This window comes from Hirundo rustica, chromosome 4, assembly GCF_015227805.2.
Source record: "Hirundo rustica isolate bHirRus1 chromosome 4, bHirRus1.pri.v3, whole genome shotgun sequence".
In the NCBI taxonomy this organism is placed as follows: Eukaryota; Metazoa; Chordata; class Aves; order Passeriformes; family Hirundinidae; genus Hirundo; species Hirundo rustica.
Window position 1 is genome coordinate 46640118 of NC_053453.1, and position 22120 is coordinate 46662237.

Sequence of the window (22120 nt, forward strand, 5' to 3'; positions counted from 1 at the left end):
ACCCCCCTTCTCAGTAATCATTAAAGATCCAGAGACACCGATAAGGGTTAAACAGTACCCCATCTCCCCAGAGGGGGGTAGGTTGTTTGTAGATGGCTCATCGCGAGTAATTAATGGAAAAAAGGTCTCTGGCTATGCAATAGTTGGGGGAGAAGGACTTGCAGTTATCAAATCAGGCCCTCTAAGTGGATCTTGGTCGGCGCAGGCCTGTGAACTTTATGCTGTACTGTGGGCATTGCAGTTGTTGAAAGATAAATCAGGTACCATCTATACTGACTCAAAATATGCCTATGGGATTATACACACTTTTGGGAAAATATGGGAAGAACAGGGGTTGATAAACTCCCAGGGAAAAAAACCTGGTTCACCAGGATCTAATCAGGAAACTGCTGAAGGCCTTGAGGGGACCTAGGAAAATTGCTGTTGTTCACCTGAAAGGGCATCAAAAGGGATTGGATTTTAAAAGCAGGGGAAATAATGCAGCAGATCAGGAAGCAAGAAGGGCTGCTTTGCAGACGTCACAATCTACCCCCCAGAAAGATCCGAAAGCTAAAAGAAAAGAGCGTGAGATTAGCAGAGGGAATTTGCAAAAGATATATAGTTTTACTATGCAGGAAGAAGAAAAGATGAAAGGAATGGGGTTGAGAGAAGACCCAGAAGGGGAATGGCGACTTCCAGAGGATAATAGAACTGTACTGCCTAAATCCATAGCTATGGATATTATGAGGAGAATACATAGCAAAACACATTGGGGGGCACAAGCATTAGTAGATCAATTCGCCACCAAACATATGTGTATTGGGGCAGATAACTTGGCAAAGCAAGTAGTAAAGGGGTGCGTTACCTGCCTAAAAGTAAATAAGGCCAATTTAAGAAAAACCTTAATAGGGGGGACGACCTACAGCATACCGGCCATTTTCTAACATCCAACTAGACTTTACTGAGTTACCAAAGACTGGGAGGTATAAATATCTATTGGTAATAGTGGATCACCTAACCCATTATGTAGAGGCATTCCCTACGGCAAAGGCAACGGCACAAACAGTGATCAAGACCCTATTAGAGCAGATTATTCCCAGATATGGGGTCACGGAAACCATTGACTCAGACAGGGGGCCCCACTTTACATCCAAAATAATTAAGGAAACCATGGCAATAATGGGAATACAATGGGATTATCACACCCCCTGGCACCCCCAAAGTTCAGGAAGAGTAAAAAGAATGAATGGAGAAATTAAAAAAAAACAATTGACCAAACTCGTGATTGAGACCAAACTGTCATGGGTAAAATGCCTACCATTAGCATTGCTAATATCCAGACACAACCTAGATCGGATATGGGAATATCTCCATTTGAAATGTTGTATGGAATGCCCTACAATATAGAGGAACCGCAAGATCATCCAAAGTTGAGAGATCAAAATATGAATGTATACATTACCAGCCTAATGAAATATAGGAAAAATCTATAGAATAAGGGAAGGTTAGCTCAGAGACCCCCACTAGATTTGAAACTGCACCAGGTGCAACCAGGAGATTAAGTAATGATAAAGTCCTGGAAAGAAGCAACCTTGGCCCCACAATGGGAGGGCCCTTACCTTGTATTGCTTACTACAGATACTGCAGTCAGAACAGCAGAAAAGAAAGGGACCCATGCTAGCAGAATTAAAGGGCCAGTGAGCAAACTGACTCCTGAGTAGCAGGTAACAAGCAATCCTGGAGACCTGAAGTTACGGATCCAGAGGAGAGATCATCAATGAATGGACACCGTGTAAAATATGCACCAGAACCACACTACACGGAGGAAAGATTAATTTGTAACTCTGATGTTAAGATAAAGTGTAGAGACCCAGAGTGCAATTGTTATCCCTTTGTTTGTTATATTTGTAAAATCTGCGGGGACAGGTGGTGGAGTCATTGTAGGCGAGGAACCCCTCCTAGAGGAATTTGCAGCCCCTGTTGGGTACTGCAGCGGAACATAACTGATTGGATTCTAGAATATAAAGTTAAATATGAGGGATTAGTAGGAGAATCAGAAGAGTGGTGGAAAATTTTGCATTAGGGATTAAACCAAAATATTATTGTTATCACCCTAATGAACCCATCCCGTTCATAGCTGAAATTGTTGACTGCACCTGCCGCACACGCCTAAAGGGAATCCGGTGTGATACACCCCCGGTTAAGTATCGGAACTGAGATTCCTATGTCAAGAGGCAACAGAGTCGCCCCCGGGGACCTCCTGAAGAATATCCCTGCTGCCGAGAAGATGGTACCCCCTGTGGCTCGAGGCAACCGAGTCGACGGGAAAGGCAGAGGGGTAAAAAGCTGTGGAGGAAAGAAACCCCAGGGGTGGGACAACAAAACAATATTTGAGGAGTTGCCTCAGGAATAAGAATAAGAGCAAGGACCCTGGGCAGAGAGACAGGTTGCAGTCTATAAAATAGAACAATCCTCAGATATACTCCCATTCCTATGCCCCCAATGATGCTCACCACGTGACCCAGCCGATTACTTTTCTTTTGCTGATGTTATACTTGAGAGGGATTAATGCCTTAGACAATCTACCACACCAACCCTTTAAATGGTCACTATGGAGATGGGATGACAATGAGATTTTGCAAACTGTAACTACTGTAGGAGCACCCAGTTTCAGAGTAAGATTGTGTGATCTGACCAACATAAATCATTGTAAAAAAGTACTGAACCTAACAGAATTTTACATGTGCCCAAGCTCAAATCACAGTAAAGGATATTGTAATTATCCTGGGGAATATTTTTGTAGATATTAGGGCTGTGAAACAATCGCCTCTGACTAGACACCCAGGGGAAGGCATGATAAATATTTGCAAGCAGACTTTAGACCATGTATATTTAATAAACTGATTACTATAGTGAAAAGCCGGCTAGAAGCGGCACATCTTATGCTTCTTAAGACTAAGTATGATCAGATACCTGAAGAAGAAAATTTAAAAACTTTAGAGTTAGCTAGACAAGAACTGCAAAGATACAGTGAACAAAAATAAGTAAGAACAAGAGAAATGGGGGAATTGTGATAAACATTAACTATTTTTTGTTCACTGAAGATCAAATAACTCAAGATAACAAGAAGTTACTATGTCACTATCTAAGCTGATAGGCAAACAGACCCTTGCTCATTCCTTCTCTACTTGCTTAATCAGCTTTAAGTTTCAGGAATTCCAGCTTACAACTACAGCCTTCATCTCTGCGACCACCGAGGGACAGAAAGAGACCCTCCCAGCAACACGTCACACATACATCATCGGAAGAAAGAAGCAAGATAAAAGCAAGACTGAAAAATCTACCAATTCACGGCAGTTGGTGGAGCGAGACTCCCCTGCCGTCCAGCGCTGTATTTGCCTTTGCTTTGCCTGCTGTAATGTAATAAATTCATATTGGAACTTTTCTTCGTGTTCATAGTCTATTACAGTAATATATGGACCTTAGATTTACTTTCTAAAGCAACAACACCAGCAGCACCTTCCCAGATCTCCTCACCCCACTCCTCATATTCTTTTAGGCCCCCAAAACGCTATAGAGTATTTTCTGTTTGCTCCAGTGTCCTTAATTGTCCTTAATAATGGCTTCAACTCCAGTAGTGTCCCTCGCAAAACCTTTCCGGCCCAATAAATGGGCGAGAAAGCATATTCTCTGGATAATCTTAAACTGTCTCCCTGCTGATGGACTGGCATGCCAGACAGTGGATAACAGGAAAATTGTCTCCGACTTCCACTCCCTACGAGAATGGATAGATGCCTGGTGAGGACACATGAAAATAATTTTCACAACATGTCTGGGCTTATTACCTTTGAAGCCTCTACTCTCCTGTCACATTTACTAGGCAGAATATAATTCACTTAAACAAATCTGAATGATAAAAAAGCCTCAGGAAACATGTAAAATAATTTCCAGGAGAAAAACAAAGGACTTAAAGGAAATTCCTCGCTCCCAACATTGAATTACATTCATAAACTTAATTGGCTTCCTTTCCAAAGGAGTAATGTATTTTTGCTGTTCCTCAAGTTTAGACAGTAATTTGAAAACTACCATGAATAAAATTTTTATCTTGATTTACTCTTGAGAGGAATGACAAGATTTGTCTTTACAAACAAGTCCTGGGTCTGCTGGTAGATAAAACAAGCACTGAGAGATAACAGAAACAATGGGAAGGATTCTACTGATTGATGAATGGAAAAGAAGATATTTGCCTTTACAAAAAAAACATAGGTTTGTTCATAAATGAAATTGGATATCAAAATATGAAAGTAACAATGGGGAAAACCCATAAATCGTGTAAAAATTAAAAATCGGGGGGTTATACATTAAAAGGGGAATCTAGGCATTTTGGGAAGTCTGTACCTCTCAAGTACCTCAGTCAATGGGGAAAGAGAGAGGGAAATACGACTGGGAAATTAGGATAAATAGGAGGCTGCATCCTCTGAAAATCTGAGACCCCAGGGGAAATGCCCCATGGCCTCTCCCTTTATTCGAATAAAGTAAAAAGGACTCCTCTGTCTCCTTTTTGGACATAAACCTCTGGTGTTTGTGGATTAATTTTCCTAACACTCTCTTTACCTGAGTTAGATCTTTCTCTTCTACATCCAACAGCTCCTCCTTGTTATTGACACATAGGCAACATACATGACAAGCTTATAAAATATTTATATCCCTTCCATATATTTTTTGTATGCAACCTTTGTTTTCCTTTTACAAAAATGAGCACATACAGAACGGAAGGATGAATACTGTATTATCTTAGAAAATCTGACTAATTTTTTCTCCAGTGTTTTGTTTGAGGGAAAAAAATATTCCTAAATTACACCATGTGAAATACATAGAATGTAACTATTTTTCTTTTCTCTGGGACATACATTTCAGTAGTAGTTTTTTTCATACCAGTCCCTGCAGTTTTCCATCTCTGGGGAAATTTGTACAGATATTGTAGTTTATTAACATCATTATGAAAGGACAAAATTGGCAGAAAAAAGCTATGAAGATTAGGAAGTCGCTGTTAATAATCGTTCATCTGTGAGCTACCACACTGATACTGGCTCAGGACATATCTTCTACTGTGATTTAATGGCCAGTGTGAATTACAGTAATAACATGTATTAATTATTTTTATTCAAAACGTTAGTGTTTCAGTGGCTAAATGGATTCTACTCTTGCATGTAACACCATGATTTTAGCCAGAAATCTCCTAAATTGAATTGCCTATGGTGCTTATAGTGAATGCTGACAGAAGAAAGGTGAGCATAGTGTTAGCCTAAGGAATACTTCTTGAGCACTCACCATTCTAAAAAGCCAAGCACATCTGTTGTGAAAATGCCAAGGGGTTTTTGCATTTGGAAATGAGCTGTTGAGTGGACTACATTTTGTACCTTTGTTAACATGACAGTCTCCTAAATCTTACTGCTGTTGCAAAGACAATGACAACAGGAAGAAAAGACATTTAGAGAACCCATGCAAGTTTATCACAGAAGCCTCTGAACTGGATCTTGATAATATGTTAATAACAGCAGTGACTGGTACAAGGCATTACACTCTAAAATCAAAGCTTCCCCAAATTTAGCAAAGAGTAATTATTACAGTAATTAAAGACAATGCTTCATGTGTTGGCTAGTAAAATGTATGGTAAGTTCACTGCTCCTTACATTGGAATTTCAGAAGCTCAGTTCAAATAAATTTCCAAGGTGTTCTGCAACCTTAAACCTCACTGATACAATGGTTCAGTATATTATGACACAAGACTGATCAAAATCCTACTGGAAGGAGAATTTCTTTTCATTTCCAATTCATTAACCCTACCTTCACTAAAGTATGTGTTTATCAGTCCATCAGACTGTTAGTCACCAAAACAGCCACATCATAAGCAATGTATTTGACCCTACATAGAAACACACAGTGATAAATAAGAATTCAGACAGCTATTAAAATTTTGTCTCACTAAACCATAAGGAATTGACACCCCTAAATTTAGCATATTATACTGGATGAAATCAAGAGAGAAAAGATTTCCTCTAAAAAATAGAAATTAAGGTATTAACTGCAATGTGCAAGGGATAAAAATAAAGTCAATTTAACTCTATGTGACTGCACTGGTTTTGGCTGGGGTAGAGTTAATTTTCTTCACAGTTGGCTGGTATGGGGCTCTGTTTTGGATTTGTGCTGAACACAGGGTTGATAATATAGAGATGTTTTTGTTATTGCTGAGCAGGGCTTACACAGAGCCAAGGCCTTTTTTGCTTTTTGTACTGGCAATGAGGCTGGTGTTGCACGAGAAGTTGAGGAGACACAGCAAGGACAGCTGTCCCCAGCTGACCACAGGGATATTCCATTCCACATGGCATCATACTCACTGTATAAAAGGGGGGAAGAAGGAGGAAGAGGAGAGACATTCAGAGTGATGGCATTTGTCTTCCCAAGTAACTGGTAGGGCTCTAGTCTCCTGAAGATGGTTGAACACCTCTTTGTCAACTGGAAGCAGTGAATTAATTCCTTGTTTCGCTTTGCCTATTGAACTGTGCTTATCTCAACCTGCAAGTTTTCCAGCCCCTTCCCTTCCTGTTCTCTCCCCAGTCCCACTGGAGTGGGAGTCAACAAGCGGCTCCCTGGGGCTTGGTGGCTGCCGGAGGTTAAACTACAACAGAGACATTTTAAAGCCATTTTATCAGGAAGTCTACAAAATAATCCTAGGCTTTTCTTTTCCTAAAATCAGGCATCCTTGCAGTAGCAGAAAAGTAAATTTAAGAGTCCTCTCCCTCTTTCCAAGTCACATATCAGTATTTTTTCATCTTTCTTCCTTTATATATAAAAAAGCAATGGGAAAGGAAAGGTAACATCCTGTACTGCCAAATTTCTGAACAATTAGAGACCAATGATTTTTTGCATAATGGCAAAGCTGGCAAAAAGACAGTGTTGGGGGTTTTTTTTAAGTTTTCCTAAAACAATTATGCATAAGTGAAATGAAGAATCAGTAATATTCAAAATGCACTATATAAGAGGGAGAGCCAGAAAATTCTTTTGCTTTTCTGCCTAATAAAAAGAACTTTAAATCCCACTCAAGAGTATTTTTGCACAGATGTCTAGATGTTTGGAACATACATCCAGTTCTATAATGCATGAAAAATAATGAAACTTACATCTTTTACACAGTGTTTGCAATATTCACTGTCACAGCTACTCAGACTAGATTTAGTCTTGCCCAGCTTCAAGTTATGTAGCTTTGCATATAGTATGAGCTTCTTCAAAATCAAGAGATTACAGAGATCACTGCAAGTGCTTTCCCACTCTCGACTACAAAAGGTGCAGAACTGCCTTAAGAGAAAGTGCCCAGTTTCAAACAGTTACACAAGACTTACACAATCTGGGGGGAAGAAGCACCTATGGCAGATAGTCTTAAAAGCTGCCTTTCCGGATGTGGAAAGCAGGAACATGCATTCACTGTACATTTTTATAAGCCCAAAAATAGTAAGAGGTAGTTTTTCCTTGAAGTATCCACTTGGATGGTTAATGATTCCAAAATACGTATCTTTCCCAGTATTTATCCTCTCCTCTGTGCATGCTGGGAGAAACCACACTCTCTTCACAGAGATTAAAGGACTTCCACAATGACACAAGGGCTGAGAGCTGTCACAGTAGCCTGAGTCCACATCACCAGAGCCTTAGGGTACAGTTGTCACCACTGCTCTAGACTTCATTTCAAAACACAGATTCTCTTCAAGGAAATCACTGAACTTCAGCCTTCTCTGACATTAAGTGCCACACTGCATAATGGCACAGCAGACACAAACATTATTCTAGCTGACTCTCTCAAGTCCAAAAAAAAGTAACTCAAAGAAGGCCTGGGCTATTTGTTCCAAAACATCACAAGTGGGTGTATCTTTATTGCAAGAGAAATTCCTTAAAATTCAAGAGCAGTTTGCACATAGGCTACAGTGTAATATATATAGTCACTAAAAACCAAGAAATGCCACCTAAAGTATGCATGAAAAGTGGCCATATAGGTCAAAACATCTTTTGAAAGAGCAATTTGTAAGCTTCTGCACTCAAATCCAGTTTCCCAACCCCCCAAAAATACCATAGCTTCTGGCATCAACAAACCCAAACCAAAGCTTGACACCAAGTGCTGGGAAGGTCACCAGAGACTTCCCTCTATCACTTTCAGATTGAGCATGTCTTATTCATCCTTCTGAACTGAGGTGCTATTTAGGCCTTTCTAGTAACTTCATCAAAAAAGAGAAATAGAGCTCCTTGGAGGAAAAAAAAAAAAAAACAAACAAAAAAAACCACAAAAAAAGCTCATAAAAACTATTGGTGCATGCTTTTCTACACTGAATTTTTGCTGCAAGACACAATGATGTCCATCAGCTAGAAATGCATTGAAACCAGTTCCTTAAATATAAGCAACAGAAGATTTGCTTAATAGGATCTCTCCTTGCATTAGAGAGAGGATACTATATGAGTTAACACGAGAAAGATACAAAGGAATAACCTGGCAATGGCACACTTCCTTTTATGAGTAGCAATGAGCATCTAGCTCTTACAGTCAGTAATGCTTGTTGCCAGCTACTCATGACCACATCCATACAGCTTATGGGAACAAAACATTCAACAGCCAACAAGGACAGTCGCAGAATTTCTTCGTATAACTATTGTCAACCAGAGGAGCTCTCACTGATCATCAAATTTTGCATTGTCTTCACTATTATTCTTTTCTTAAATCCTCCTCAGGTCTTGTTTATAAATGCTTTTGCGCTCTCTCTCATCCCCAGCCTTCCCATGCCTCTGGTACAAAAGCCTGCTAAATCCAAACTACTTGCACATGAGAGAAGGAACATAACTCTTGTATAGATCCTAGGCCCCCACCAGAACCAGCACACCTGCTTGTGATGATGCTATTGTATCAGAAGGGCCATTGCAGCAACTCACACGTGAAGAAAAGGTTCCACTGCAGAGACCTGCACAAAAAGCTGATCAGGACAACAACATAAGAGTATGGCAAAATCGCTGCAAACCTTCTGTGGACCCATTTTAGCTGACCAGAAGCCTGGCAGCTTGAATCAGACTGCTGACATTTACTGTCTGGCTTTAAAATAGATGACTAAGAATATCCCTTTAACTTTTATTTTAGGAGAAGGCTGTAATTCTTCTTTTTCTCGTCAAGGTGAAACTTTGTCATCTTCTCCAAAAAAGGACTGGATACAGGTGACAAGATGTAGCCAGATTTCTTCCTTAAGGCACGGCAGGAGAGGGAAATAGAAAAAGATAGCCTATTTCCTTGGACATAGCAGGGATGGGAGAAGAAATAAATTAGAAGTCTGGCAAAGTAAGAGACACTTTGCTGTTCTGACAAAACTTACCAGGGTCAACCACGGCACAGGATTATGTTACTCCTGCCAAAATCTCTAGTAAAATAAAGATTCCTAGCATAGTAAGAGCCACATAATCCCATATTATACACATGCATCGGTAGCTGGAGTAATATCAAAGACTGAAACATTTTGTTTTCAAGTCATGTGTGTGGGCTAAAGAAGGGGAAAAAGAAAATTACACCTAGCTGTCAGAGGGGACTCCGTTCTGGGCAGTGAATCCATTTCAGGCTAAACCCATAAAATCCTACATCTATTCTTCTTTTCATCATGTTTCCCTGCTATCTTCTCCATTCCTTGCTATTGCCCTGAACGTGTCCAAAGCTGCTGAGAGCTGCCCAGTCACAGTCGCCCTTCCCCTGCCCCTCAGCCCCAGTGCAGGGAGTGAGGGAGCATGGCACTGGGCTGGGTGCTGCACCTGTAAATGCAATATGACCACAGGAAGGGTGAAGGAGCCTCAGGCTGGGTGCCCCTAATGGACGCCATACAAGACAGCTCTGAGCAGCTTGAAAAAAGCTGTCAGGGTGAAGGCAGCACCCTGCAGTGCTGCAGACTGGAGAAGCAGCCTTGAATGAATGAACAGTCAAGCCTTCTTTGGTCTTCCTTGGATAAGAAAGGTCCTCACGCCTGACCCGGGCAACTCTTACTAACAAGATCTGTTAACTTAATTCTTCTAACACTAAATGTCTCTTTCAGACTAGTACGGGGTTTGATCCTGGGTTTACTAGGTTCCAAAGCTTCCACCTGTCCTTGCAACCTTCAACCAAAGCTTCTTGTCTACAATACTCTGAAATCAATGGCCACTGGAGTCCCACAGCCAGCTCCCATTTCCTATGAATTAATTCCTTAGGAAGTGAGGGTGAAGCAGTGAATATTAGCAAGTCCTCAGCACACTTAAAGTACGTTATGCCACTAAGCTGTACTGCCCTGAATTAGAAAATTTAAAGAGTCAGTTGTAATTGGTCTGTCAGTTTGATCTTGGCACATCACTCACCTGTACAGACATGCTGATATAAAGCAGCACATTTTCTGCATATTTATATAATTTTGCATTTGAACAATGAGCACTAGCTGAATTCTAATTTCTGTATTACATGTACTGGAATGAAGGGAGTGAATGCTGTAAAACCAGAGAAACCTGCTACATCAACTTACCCTAACGAGGCTTCTCTTCTCACAACAGTAATTCTTGTAGTCTAGCACTTAAAGCCCAATTAGAAATTCCCTTTATTTCATAATCCCCAAACCCCTGACTCCTTACATTTCCTGCAAGCTGTATTACTTGCTTTTTAGGTGGCAGTAGGCAATATCAGGCTTGGTTGGTTTATTTAAGAATGGAAGTCTTATACCTCCACTAGCTCTATTTAATCCTTTTTCTAAACTTATAAATCAACATCTCTTGTATACATAAACTAACTCCAGAGCATTGCCATCTTCCCTATCTTTAAAACACCAACTTTCATCATGATGCGTCATCTTAAACTGAAAAAGCTTGCTTTAAACAGGAGGAACAAGTCAATTAAAAAAAAGAAAATCTTACTTAGTGCTTGAGAAGCCAATCATGTTGTAGCCTTTTTGAAAGGCATGCTTCTATTAACTTTAACAAAAAAGAAAAATAAAAATCACATGACATAGATAATTGGAGTGTTTAATTGCTGAGTCATTAGATGCACACACAGTGGCTGCTCTTTTTATCACAATTTTTGCCAGGAAACTAAACAGGTTTCCATACATTTGCACTACAAGAAGCATAAGCATTTACAAAGCAAAAACAAAATTAAAAACCCACCTACACCATCCTGGTTTAAGCTAAAGGAGGCTGTAATATCAACTGCAGGCAGCATCTTCCATCCTGTAAAGAACACTTAATATATAGAAGAGCTTCCATAAGTCTGTTCTAATTCATCTCAGATTGGTTCCATAGGCCCCTGATATTAATCAAAAGTTTCCAAATAATTTAGCACTACTTGAATCACATTTTCATTTTAATTCAATAACACAGTGTCAATTCCTCGTGCCCCCAGCATAATTTCTTCATCCAGAGCTACTAAAACAAATCTTTACAAAGGAAGGCAAATGTTACCTAAACTGTACAGAAACAGGAAAAGCCAAGGAAAATATGCCTACTATAGTAGAAGTTAACTGAGAATTATCAAGAATTGATGCTAAATTCTTTATATCAAAGGTCCACTGAAATACACTGTCCAATACAGAGGTAAATATGAAAATATTAGTACCAGTGGTTTCCAAAACTTCTGCCCTCTGGAATTTTATCCAGTTCCAGCCCCTAAACAGAACAGTAATGAACTGAGCAAACTCTCAGTATTAAGCTTTTCTGTAATTTTTTTTTTTCAAACAAAAAGCCTCATTTCAGCTTTCTACAGTAACAGCATCACAGTTCACAATTTTTACATATTCTTTATACCTCATCCTACAGAGACATCCCTCCACTCTTTCCCTTGTCCCTAAATTAAAGCTTATATTATGTGTGATGATATTAAAAATGCTTTAGAGGAGTTCTCCCTTGGTGAGTGTCTGGTAAGGTTCAAGACATTCCAGTACATACTTGGTGACATATGTGAGGGCTTTAGATCAGCAGGTTAACTTTTGGCTTTGCATATTAATCCTCCCTCTTTCAGAGCAAGGGAAGAACAGAAAACTTTCAGGACTAAATACTGCAGTGCTCTTTTGTAAAGTTTCTCCACCTGGATACATAAGTGAAAAGGGAGAATTATGTTTCACCATTCCCCAGCACTACACAGAAATTTATCTCCCACACAAGTCTTTCCCAAAATCATACTTACTGTGGGGGTGAAGATGAAACCTGCACACTTGTTAACGTTTCCAAAAGAACCCAAATGGGACAATGTGCAGTGGGAATCTTTTTAGCTTGGACAACATTAGATGTCAAATCCACCAAAACCTTGAAGGCTCAGCCTCTGAGCAGACCTTGCACCAGGCGGTGCCTAGTGAAAGCCTTACCGATGGAGACGATGACAATAAACAAGGCAGGGATCTAGAGCTCTTGCCATCCCCCAGCATCGCTGCTGGCAACCTGACAGAAGAACAATTACACGTCCTTCAAAAGGAAAGCAAATCAGAGGGCTGGCAATTTTCCCCCAGTGACTTTTTTTTTTAATATGTATATCTAACATTTAAAAGGTGATAAGAATTCCCCAGTCCTGTTAGCAATACCATCCACTGCAATGGGGATGGATCAATGGCACAGCAAAGGAAAGAAGACTCTATGATCTTCAGAGACATGAATTTTCCTGGTGGAAAGGAAAAATTTTGAAACACCTCAGTACAAAGATTCCAAACTTAAAATCAGTTTAAACCTTAAAAAGAAGATGCATCCCCCATTCTACTTATTGTTTAAAACTGTCATCTTGGATTAGGGAAAAGATGAATTGGTGAGAACACAACCTTTATAGCCTACAAGTCTACCAAAGAGGTTCACCTTGCAGGATCAGGGGAGCACAGTAATGTTAAACTAAGCTATATGGAAACTTTTGTTTCATTTGACCTAACATTGCCCTTTAGCTTTTAGGAGTATTTAATCCCAAAACTAAAAAATATACCAACTTTGGAAACTTCTTAATATTCCTTCCTGGCACTACAAAATAAAGAAGTAAGACATTTTAAAAACAGTTCTAAACAGACAAAATAATCAATAGTTTACTGTTTTAAGTTAACAAATCAGGCTTTTCTTCAGTTCTAATAAAGTAGTCAGTCTTTTGGGTTTATATTATAATTATGGCTTCTCTCTCTAATATTTCCAATACCCTTGGATCATGCAGACTACCCTTTGACAGATTTCACACATTTCTAATTACAGTGTGGATTTAAAACCGAAGCTTGGAGGTCCTAGCAAAATGTCCCATCAAATTATTTTCGTCTTATGTCCAAACCTAAGGGAACTGTGGAGAAAAGCGTGCGTAAGGTCTTAGAGCACAAAATATTAGGAGGTTTAGTTACAGGTCACAAGAGCCCAGAACAGACATATCTTCCACAGTGATCTTTGAATATAAAAGAACACTAGGACATTAAATCTCCCTGTCTCCTAAAACTGCGGGTGGAATGGTTTTTTGTTTTTGTTAGACTTGGTGGAGTTTTGTTGTTTGATTTGTTTGCTTTGGTGGGATATTCTGTTCAGAGTTTTTATTTGTTTGTTTTTAATCCTTTTAGGTTCCTTTATGTAATTTCCTCTAAACCTACTGAAGATTTTAAGAAATAAAGGGAATTCAAGGACAGATGATGAAAGTGATTAGAGGCTTAGGAAGACACACATAGGAGAAGTGATTATTAAAGTCTGCCTTGCCTACAGACCAGATGAAAGGGAGGGATCATAAGAGAGACAAGGAAAATGAGAAGAGACATTCTACAGAATGGTTTTTCATCAGTAGAGAGCAAGCGAATTTCTGGGGGATTTTTTGAGTGTAAGCCATTTATTTGTGTGATCACATAAGAATTAAATCATCCTAAAAATCACTGATTCTGCTGCTAGTCTCACTAAAGCTGAAAGAACAAGAAGCTTGAAATTAGCTTCTCTATTAATTCATAAACAAACCTTACCTGTTCCAGGTAATGTTTTTGTGTTTGTTTCAAATAAAGGAAGGATTCTTACAATTCTGTTTTCCACTAATAAAAAGAAAGTTCTGAATAGGCTCCAATGTGCAAGAAATTAATTGGGACTTCCTGTGCTTCTCTCAAATGTATCTGGTACTTGCTAAAAGCAAGTAGACTTCTACGTAGACTTCTGATGTGATACAGTAAATTGAATTTATGTGTTTTAGTTGTACTGGAAAAGGATTTTTCTCCTCCAGAGCCATACATATAAATTTATACTCCAGATGAAATGTGGAGGGTTCTTGTTTGGTAATGGGTAAGACATCAAGAATGAAGAGCAATGTCCTCATCAGCAGAATTAAAAAAAAAAAAAAAAAAAAAAAAAAAAGTTTAATGGACCCTTATAGAACCTTGAAAGGCTGTCCTGACACAGTGCTCTTGAAGCAAAAGTCAGCACAGTGAGTCATGGGTTAGCATAGCCAAGCTAGTTTGAGCATCAGGAATGTTAACTATTGCAACTGCATGGACCTCTGTGTGGACTTACTGATCAAGAAATACAGCGTAGCCGGAGTCTGAACACCCTAGTTTTCCACAATGCTTACTGCAAAATCAAGTCCCTTAAGAAAGCACTAAACACTTTTTAAACTATCCTGCTAGTTCCAATCCAGCAAGAGCAGTACTTTGTTCATGACAACTAAAAATGCAATTCCTGTTCCCAAATTGTCCTAATTCATATCTTAGGTCCTGATTTTGAACATTTTCCAAAGATTTGTATTTGAAGTGTTGCAGGAAGCAGCTAGTAGAGGATGTTAAGCACAGTGAAGCTGCAGCGACTGGCATTAGCAGAGAAGACTGGAAACATTTTGCATGGCTGTACTGTTGACGGATTTCACCTGCACCACCAAAGCGATCTGCAGTAATCCAGATTATAGTGACCAGGTACTGTCGGAGTCCAGGGCATTCCTTTGGTTGCCCTGGAAGGTCAGAGACCTGGGCAGAGGAGTCTGGGACCTGGACAGCGGGGTCTGGGACCCTGGCACAGACCCCAGAAAGACACTGGCTTTGATCCCAGTCCATGGGAAAGGCTTCCAACACTGCAAGATGAATTACAGGCCACAAGAGTGTGAAAGATAGTAGTTTAGCTTATCACAGGGTGAAAAATAGTAGTTTTGGGTTCTTTAGTATGGAAGTGGATGGGAGCAAGATGGAGGACTTGGGGCGTTGTCTCTTGCTTCTTCTTTTTCTTTCATTCACTCCATTTTCTGCAGTGATGGTGGCACAAAGTTATTTAAGGAGATTGGGTCAGAGTAGAGATGACCTGTTTAGTATAGGTAGTAGGTATTGGCAAATAACTATAAATAAAGAACACGTAACAATTAGTATAAGACGCAGCGACATCCCAGTGTGGGGAGAATTATCAGATGCCCGAGCGACTACACAGATCTTAGCTGGGCACAGAAAGAATTTTAAGATGAGAAATAATAAACAGAGCATGCAACCCTGAAAAATCAGAACCTGAAGACTCTGTCTCTTTCTTGCGTCTGGCTCAGGGCTTTTGAGAAGGCAAAGGACTCTAAAACCACCTGAATCTCAGGAGAAAAACCCGAGAAGGTACTATTGGCAAGGAAAGGCAGGCAAAGTCTCCTGGAAGGGCACCCTTCTTAAATCTGGAGATGGATGATTTTCCAGAACTAAGGCAAACACATGGCTATAAATCTATACCCACCAAGTAAAAGCAGAACTGTAAGGCACTAATTCTATTAAACTTCACGTAATAGTGGTTTTATGCCCCTCTCAGTACTGCCATGCACAGCATAGCTGGAGTCTCTTGTGATTCATCCAAGGAAGAGAACATCCAAGAAGAGAGAACAGCCACTCCCTCAAAATATTTGGCCTTAAGCAACAGCAGTGACTTTCCTAAATTAAGAATGATCCAACTATACTTGAGTAAAGTATTTCCTCCCTTTCAGCCACTGAGAATGTCACACAAAATGGGACATATGGAGAATTATTAGCAGAACCCACAATATCTTACACTTGAAATGGCCTCCAAGGAGAAGGTATTGAACAGACCTGTTGCTATACACTGAAGAAACTTTTTGGCTGCAGCAAAAATGTTTAAATCCCCTCAGACTCTACCATTTACAAACACCAAAGGCTATATTCACAGTAAATTGTTCCAGCACTTCTGCAAACTGAATTTAATGATGCTTTCCTACAGTATACGCAGCAGCAATTTTGGACCTGTTATTGTCCAGAGAAAAGGTGTCACTTTCTCATAAGGAAAATCCTTAGCTGGGTTTGAAAGACATGTGCAGTAACCTATAGGCTGGAGAATTCCTTTAATGCCAACCTGCCTAAAAACTGGACTCAGTAGCCTATGTTATAGACCTGGAGAGCCAGATTCTGCCTTGACACCTGTCTTTCCCCCAGTCTTTATTAAATGGACCTCACCTTACTTACAACATGTCTTATCCTGATACCAAATCCAGCTCCAAGGATTCTTCACAGAGTAAGTCTCCCTAGTCTGCTCAGGCTCTTGAGAACCTCCCCACCAGTTCTGTATTGTTGTGTTCATGCACTGCATTGTTCTTCTCCATCCATGTTTGGGAATGACAGCTTTAACTTCAGCTGCTCTAATGATTTTTATCCAGTCTCTAAATAAAACAACAGCATTCCAATTTCTTGCTTTTTTCTACATAATACTGCCAGTTCTTGCTGCTTCAGTACATGATCATTTCTACCCCCACAGCTAAGGCAGTACGAGAAATGTTGACGTTATCCAATTTACCCAGGAAAAATTCCAATTTGTCTGGGCTGAGAACAGATTTAATACAAGGCCTTACCGTCATCTGGAACGTACAGCATGCTGCTACCATACCTAGCAATTATATTACAAGTTCCATGATATCTGACACAACTTGTAAAGCCCAAACCCTGGAGCATCACAATTACATACAACTCTAAACTTGTATAGAGTTGTATTTCCAGTCATTATGGTCCCAGGAAGGGAAGATGACACTAATTCTGATTAAAGAAATCTAAAATCAGACAGAAGACCAGTGCTTTTATAAAATTGCCTTAAACATGGTATTAAAAAAAAAGTCAATACAGAAGTACAGTAAGCAACACAGCATTAGCCATGATGCTTTATGCTTCTAAGCAAATCAACTAGAATACAGAGTAGAGTTTAACCTTTAAATATGCCAAAAATTATGAAGATAAGCAACTTTTCCCCATGGCCACAATTAGGTAGGTAGTATACTATTCTTACAGCAAGATCAATGAAGGAGAAACTAATCAGTTCAACTTTCAACAGGGAAAAACAAAGGAAATGCATAACATTTTTAATTCCAGTATGATTAGCACGTACATCCACCTTACAGTGTGAAGAGCATTGTAGATTCCAGTAGTAAAGCTACAGTGTATAGGGTTACCTATTTTTAAAACATTTCATTATTCTGAAGCAATCTGAATCACACCATCTCCTTTTCATCACTGTCAATAAATGGGCTGGAGACATGGAGAATACTGCTAATGCACAGTACAGGAAATTAAAACCCATCAAACCCAAAACCTTTACCCCAGTCACTCCCTAGAAAAAGTCTTCCCTCACAAATAGTTGATCCTTACACTTCAAACCATAAAGTTAATTTGTTGTCAGATCCAAGATCTCAGCAAAGAGAACAGAATTTCTGCCAATATCCCAAGTCAGCTAGAGCAACCTCATATTTCCTTTCCTGCAGTGCATGGGGAGAAAGGGTCACTTTTTCACACATCTTTGAGCTGAGTATTTAGTAAGAATTTTAAACTAAAAAGCCAATTGCCTTCATCAACAGAACACTTACCATAAAAGCCACTAAATACACGAAAGGATCACAAGCTTTGCCTACACATGTTTATGTATATTATATGAGCGAAACATAAAAATAAAGAAAGATGAACTTGCCCGGAGACTATAAGAAAAACTATTCCATAAAGCCATACATTATGGATATATCGTATATTTTTACTTTATCCCTAAAACACACAGGTACACTTTTTCTGTCAAGTTCCAATCCTGCCGCAGCCCTCTTCTAACTTCATGAAAGGAACTCTAATAATACTCGGCTGTCAGATGCAATCACCTGCTCCAGGGTTTATTAAACAAACCTTGAGAAACAGAAACCAAACCCCAGGATTCACCACTGTGATCGAGACAGAGTCACGGTATTAAATCATCAGCGCTGTTGACTCTGGTGAGTAAGTTCTCTATTACACTTGTATACCTCTAGTTTCAATTGAAGGGATACTTCGAACATGGGTTTCTATGAAGTCAATATCCAGTTTCATTTAATTTTCCTATACCAAGAAGTATTCAGAGTACGGACATGAAAGAATCACGTAGGAAAAACCCCTTCCCCTTAGATCGTCAGCCTAGCAAACGCGGAGACCTCACGGGGAACGCGCTGCAGCTTGGCGGCTGCCTGTCAGAGCTCGGCTCCCAAGTCCGCCAGGCAGCCCCAGCGCCGCCGCCCCCCGGGCCGCCTGCTCTCACACGCCTTACCCTCGTCTTGCGGCGCCGGTGCCGCTCCGGGTCCGAGTACGTCCTGTCCACGGCGAGCGCCGTGTCGCTGCCCGGCATGCTTGCGCTTGTGCCGGCGCTGCCGTCGCTGCCGCTCCTGCCCGCTGCCCCGCGCCGGGCGCGGCGCCGCCCAGGCCCGCCCAAGCAGCGGCGCCGCGGGGCCGAGCGGGATCTGGGCTGGAGCGCCGGGCACGGCCCGCCCGCACGGCCCCGCCCGCACGGCCCCGCCCGCACGGCCCCGCCCGCACGGCCCCGCCCGCACGGCCCCGCCCGCACGGCCCCGCCGGCACGGCCCCGCCCGCACGGCCCGCCCGCACGGCCCCGCCCGCCCCGCGGCCGCGCCCCGGCCCGCGCGCTCCCGGAGCGGCGCCTCGGCTCCCGCAGCGCGGGTCCCCCTGCTGCGAAAATGGAAGGACGCCTGAGAGGGGATGAAGGTAGGAGAGAGCTGAGCAAGAGGGACTGGGCCAGAAGTCTTCGTTTTGTTTAATTTTCAAGGCCGTCGTGTCTGAGGGGACGACAGGAGCTGGGACACGATGATCTCACGGAGGAATGGCTGGACAGAGGGATGACAGTTCCTCCTGCTGACCGCCGCAGGTTTGGGTCCGATCCAGGTCTTGGAGGGAGTTACCATCAAGCGATCTCGACTTCCCTTAAAACAAACCTAGGCCCCGTGGCTACAGTGAAACCTCACAAAGCACTACATATCCTAAAGCTTCCGAAGTCCAAAGGGGAAAGAAGGAAGAAACCGGGAGAATTGTGTTGTCGGTTTTGGGCATACTCACTTGTAAGATCTTGACTTCAGTAGCCTAAGGTACTCTGGACATAACTGATCCTTTTGGCTTGAAAGCCCTTGATACCTAGAGGTTTTCACAATAAAATGGTATAAGCATTCTGTCAAACCAACTAAGTAATTAGAGCTTGCATTTTTCAAAGTGGTCAGTGCAGCACAGCAACCAATTCAGCCTCATTTTCTGCACATTACACATGTGAGATAAATCTTTCAATACCCTGGACAGAAGAGCTTCAAATGATACTTCTGAAGGCTCAAGGAAAACTTGTTTTCCAGGGCAGCCGTATGCCAACGTACTTAAATTCCTAAAAGTTGAGTGGAGTTTCTGACTGATTTTCACATTCATCTTCAGACTTTCCATGCTGAGGAATGCATTTAAGTGACACTTAACACATTTTAACCCACTGAAAAGTGCAAGTAAAATAGTGCTTTATAATCACTAAGTTGTAGAGGAAATGTGCTTCTTTTCCTTTCTGAAACAAAGACTAGTTGAGTTACCACCTCTAATTGTTACACAAGTAAATCTGGAGTTCCTTCCAGCCAACTCCCTTGCAAGAGTAGCAGGACTTCACCTTTTAAGTACAGTTGTTATCATGCTCATGCACAAGTCACGCTGCTTTTCTTCTCTAGTTGGAGACAGCAACAGTCCCAAGGCATGTGGATATATAAACATACTTAAATATCAACACAGCTAACTATCCCAGGAGGACCTTGCAGCTTCAAAAAATTTACCCTGTCACCATGTTTATTTTTTAAATTGGAATCATATGTTCCAAGATAACAGTACTGTCAGAGGTTAATTATCTGACATGAGGTCTTTGTTGGTGTTTTCAACTAATGAGGTCTTCATAAATTAAAGACCTGGAATTTTAAAATAAAAATAAATATTACACCTCACTTTCTTGGCAGGTGTTTCTTCTTCAACTCTAACACCAGTTTTAACAAAGTTATCTCAAAGTAAGCAATGAGTGGATTTACTAAAGGAAGCAGGTTTGCAATTTTCCTAAAGCAGTATTCAAAGTACCAAACTAACACTACATGCTGCCCATGGATGGTGACTTGCCACTCTTCCTATACTACTTACGAAGCTGGATGAGTTAGCTGAAGTTAAAAGGCTGCTGGGAAGTCACCCCCCCCAAGGAAAAAAAACCAAAACCACCAAAAAACAAACAAAAAAAAACCCCCAAAAACCCACAAAAACAAACAAACAAAACCCCCCAAAAACCAAAACAAAACAAAAACAAACCCAAACAAACAAACAAACAAACTAAAAACAGAAATGGAAACTTTTTTTCAGCCCTTCAGCTGAGACTGAACATTAATTCATGTCTCAGAGGGTGAGGAACTCTGGAGGTAAAGGTGAGTAAAAAATTAAATAGGCAAATTCTGTGGGGCTTAGGGTTTTCACTGAAGAAATAATTGCACATTTCCGAACAGGAATGTGTGGTTTTGAGCACCTAGGATGAAACACCCTTATTTCCTCAGAAGCTTTCAAGGTTTTTTTAGACTTGCCAGATGTAGTTGATCAAAGCATAGAAAGGGTAAGCAGCTGGAATAGGGACACATAAAACACTGCAACTGCTTGATATTTTAGTAATAGAAACCTTATTATAAATCATACTTCATTCAAAAGCTTAAAAGTTTTATTTACATATCAGCCTTACTTAAATAGTACCATCAGATTAGCCACAAAATGGTGAAACTTCTCTTTAAGATAAAAAGCGTCAGGAATATGCAATATGTATTTAGAGGTAGTATCAACATACATACTACTATATTTACAAAGAAAGCTCTGTCCTAATGTAGCCTCTAAGAAGAGAATGTAATATAGCTGGTCTCAAGACCCCAGTGCTGCATTAGTCTCACCTTCCAACCAAGCCTGTGGAGCTGATGCTTGGGCACTGCTCTCAGTGGTGCATGCCAGACACAAGAGCTCCTACCTCCTGCGACAGCAGCGAAAGCCTTGGCACTGGGCAGTTTCTGGAGGAGCTGTGACCACAGGACAGCAGGCCAGTCAACTAGGAACAACTGCTGCACACAGCAGCAAGTTACGGTGGAGGAGAAATAGCTGCTTGGGCGGACGTATCTGTCCCATAGGTCAGGAGAGTCCTTCCACACAAGCTGCAAGTGCCGCATCTCAAGAAATAGATCTTGTCATATGTTGGACTTGAATCATCTGCATCTTCAGAATTTATGTCAGATTGTGGTGCAATGCAATTCTCTGACCAAAGGCCGCTCTTTCCCCCCTCTATTTTTCCTTCTCACATGTGTGCCACTAGGTTCTTCCTGAGCTGGAGAAGGAGCACGTTCTTACTCTATAGCACATTTGCAGAATGCATTTCATTTGGCCTGGCCAAACAAACACCACCTGCCCTCCTCTTACACACAGCTGGTTTGTACAGCTCTCCTTCCTCACTCCAATACAGAGACGTGACACCCTGAACGTGGCTGCACAGCACAGTACTACTGAGAGCTTCACTGGGTACTTCTCTCACTTATTTTCAAAAGCCCACAAATTTTACATAAATGTTCTTCCCACACACTGCACCTGCTCTCAACTGAACCTTAACTCCACTAAAAGCAAATTCTTCCAGACAGTAGCAGGAGGATGAGGCTGGACTCACAGTGACATAGACAGAAATGGTAATGTATAGATTCATTCTTTCACCCTTTGTTCTTCTCAGAAAGTATTTTAAAAATTATTTTCTCTGGCTTAAATTAATGATAAAACGTTGAATCATTCTGGCCATCCATTCTGCCAGTTTTAAAGTTCAGATACATCAAAATCCCTCACTTAGTGACCAGCTG

The 22120-nt window shown here is 40.9% G+C and overlaps 1 protein-coding gene across 2 annotated transcripts in view; it reads right to left on the reverse strand.

Moving 5' to 3' along the window:
• The window catches only part of TMCC3 (transmembrane and coiled-coil domain family 3), a 63098-nt gene that overhangs the window by 35583 nt on the left and 5395 nt on the right, over positions 1-22120 (reverse strand). Inside the window, exon 1 of one of the 2 annotated variants that reach the window (XM_040061694.2) lies at positions 18505-18622. The exons of the other annotated variant lie outside the window; for it this stretch is intronic. Coding sequence (XP_039917628.1) covers positions 18505-18582 — 78 coding nt within the window. The 5' untranslated portion in view covers positions 18583-18622. Of the gene's footprint in view, positions 1-18504; positions 18623-22120 lie in introns of those variants that run through there. 2 annotated transcript variants of the gene reach the window in all.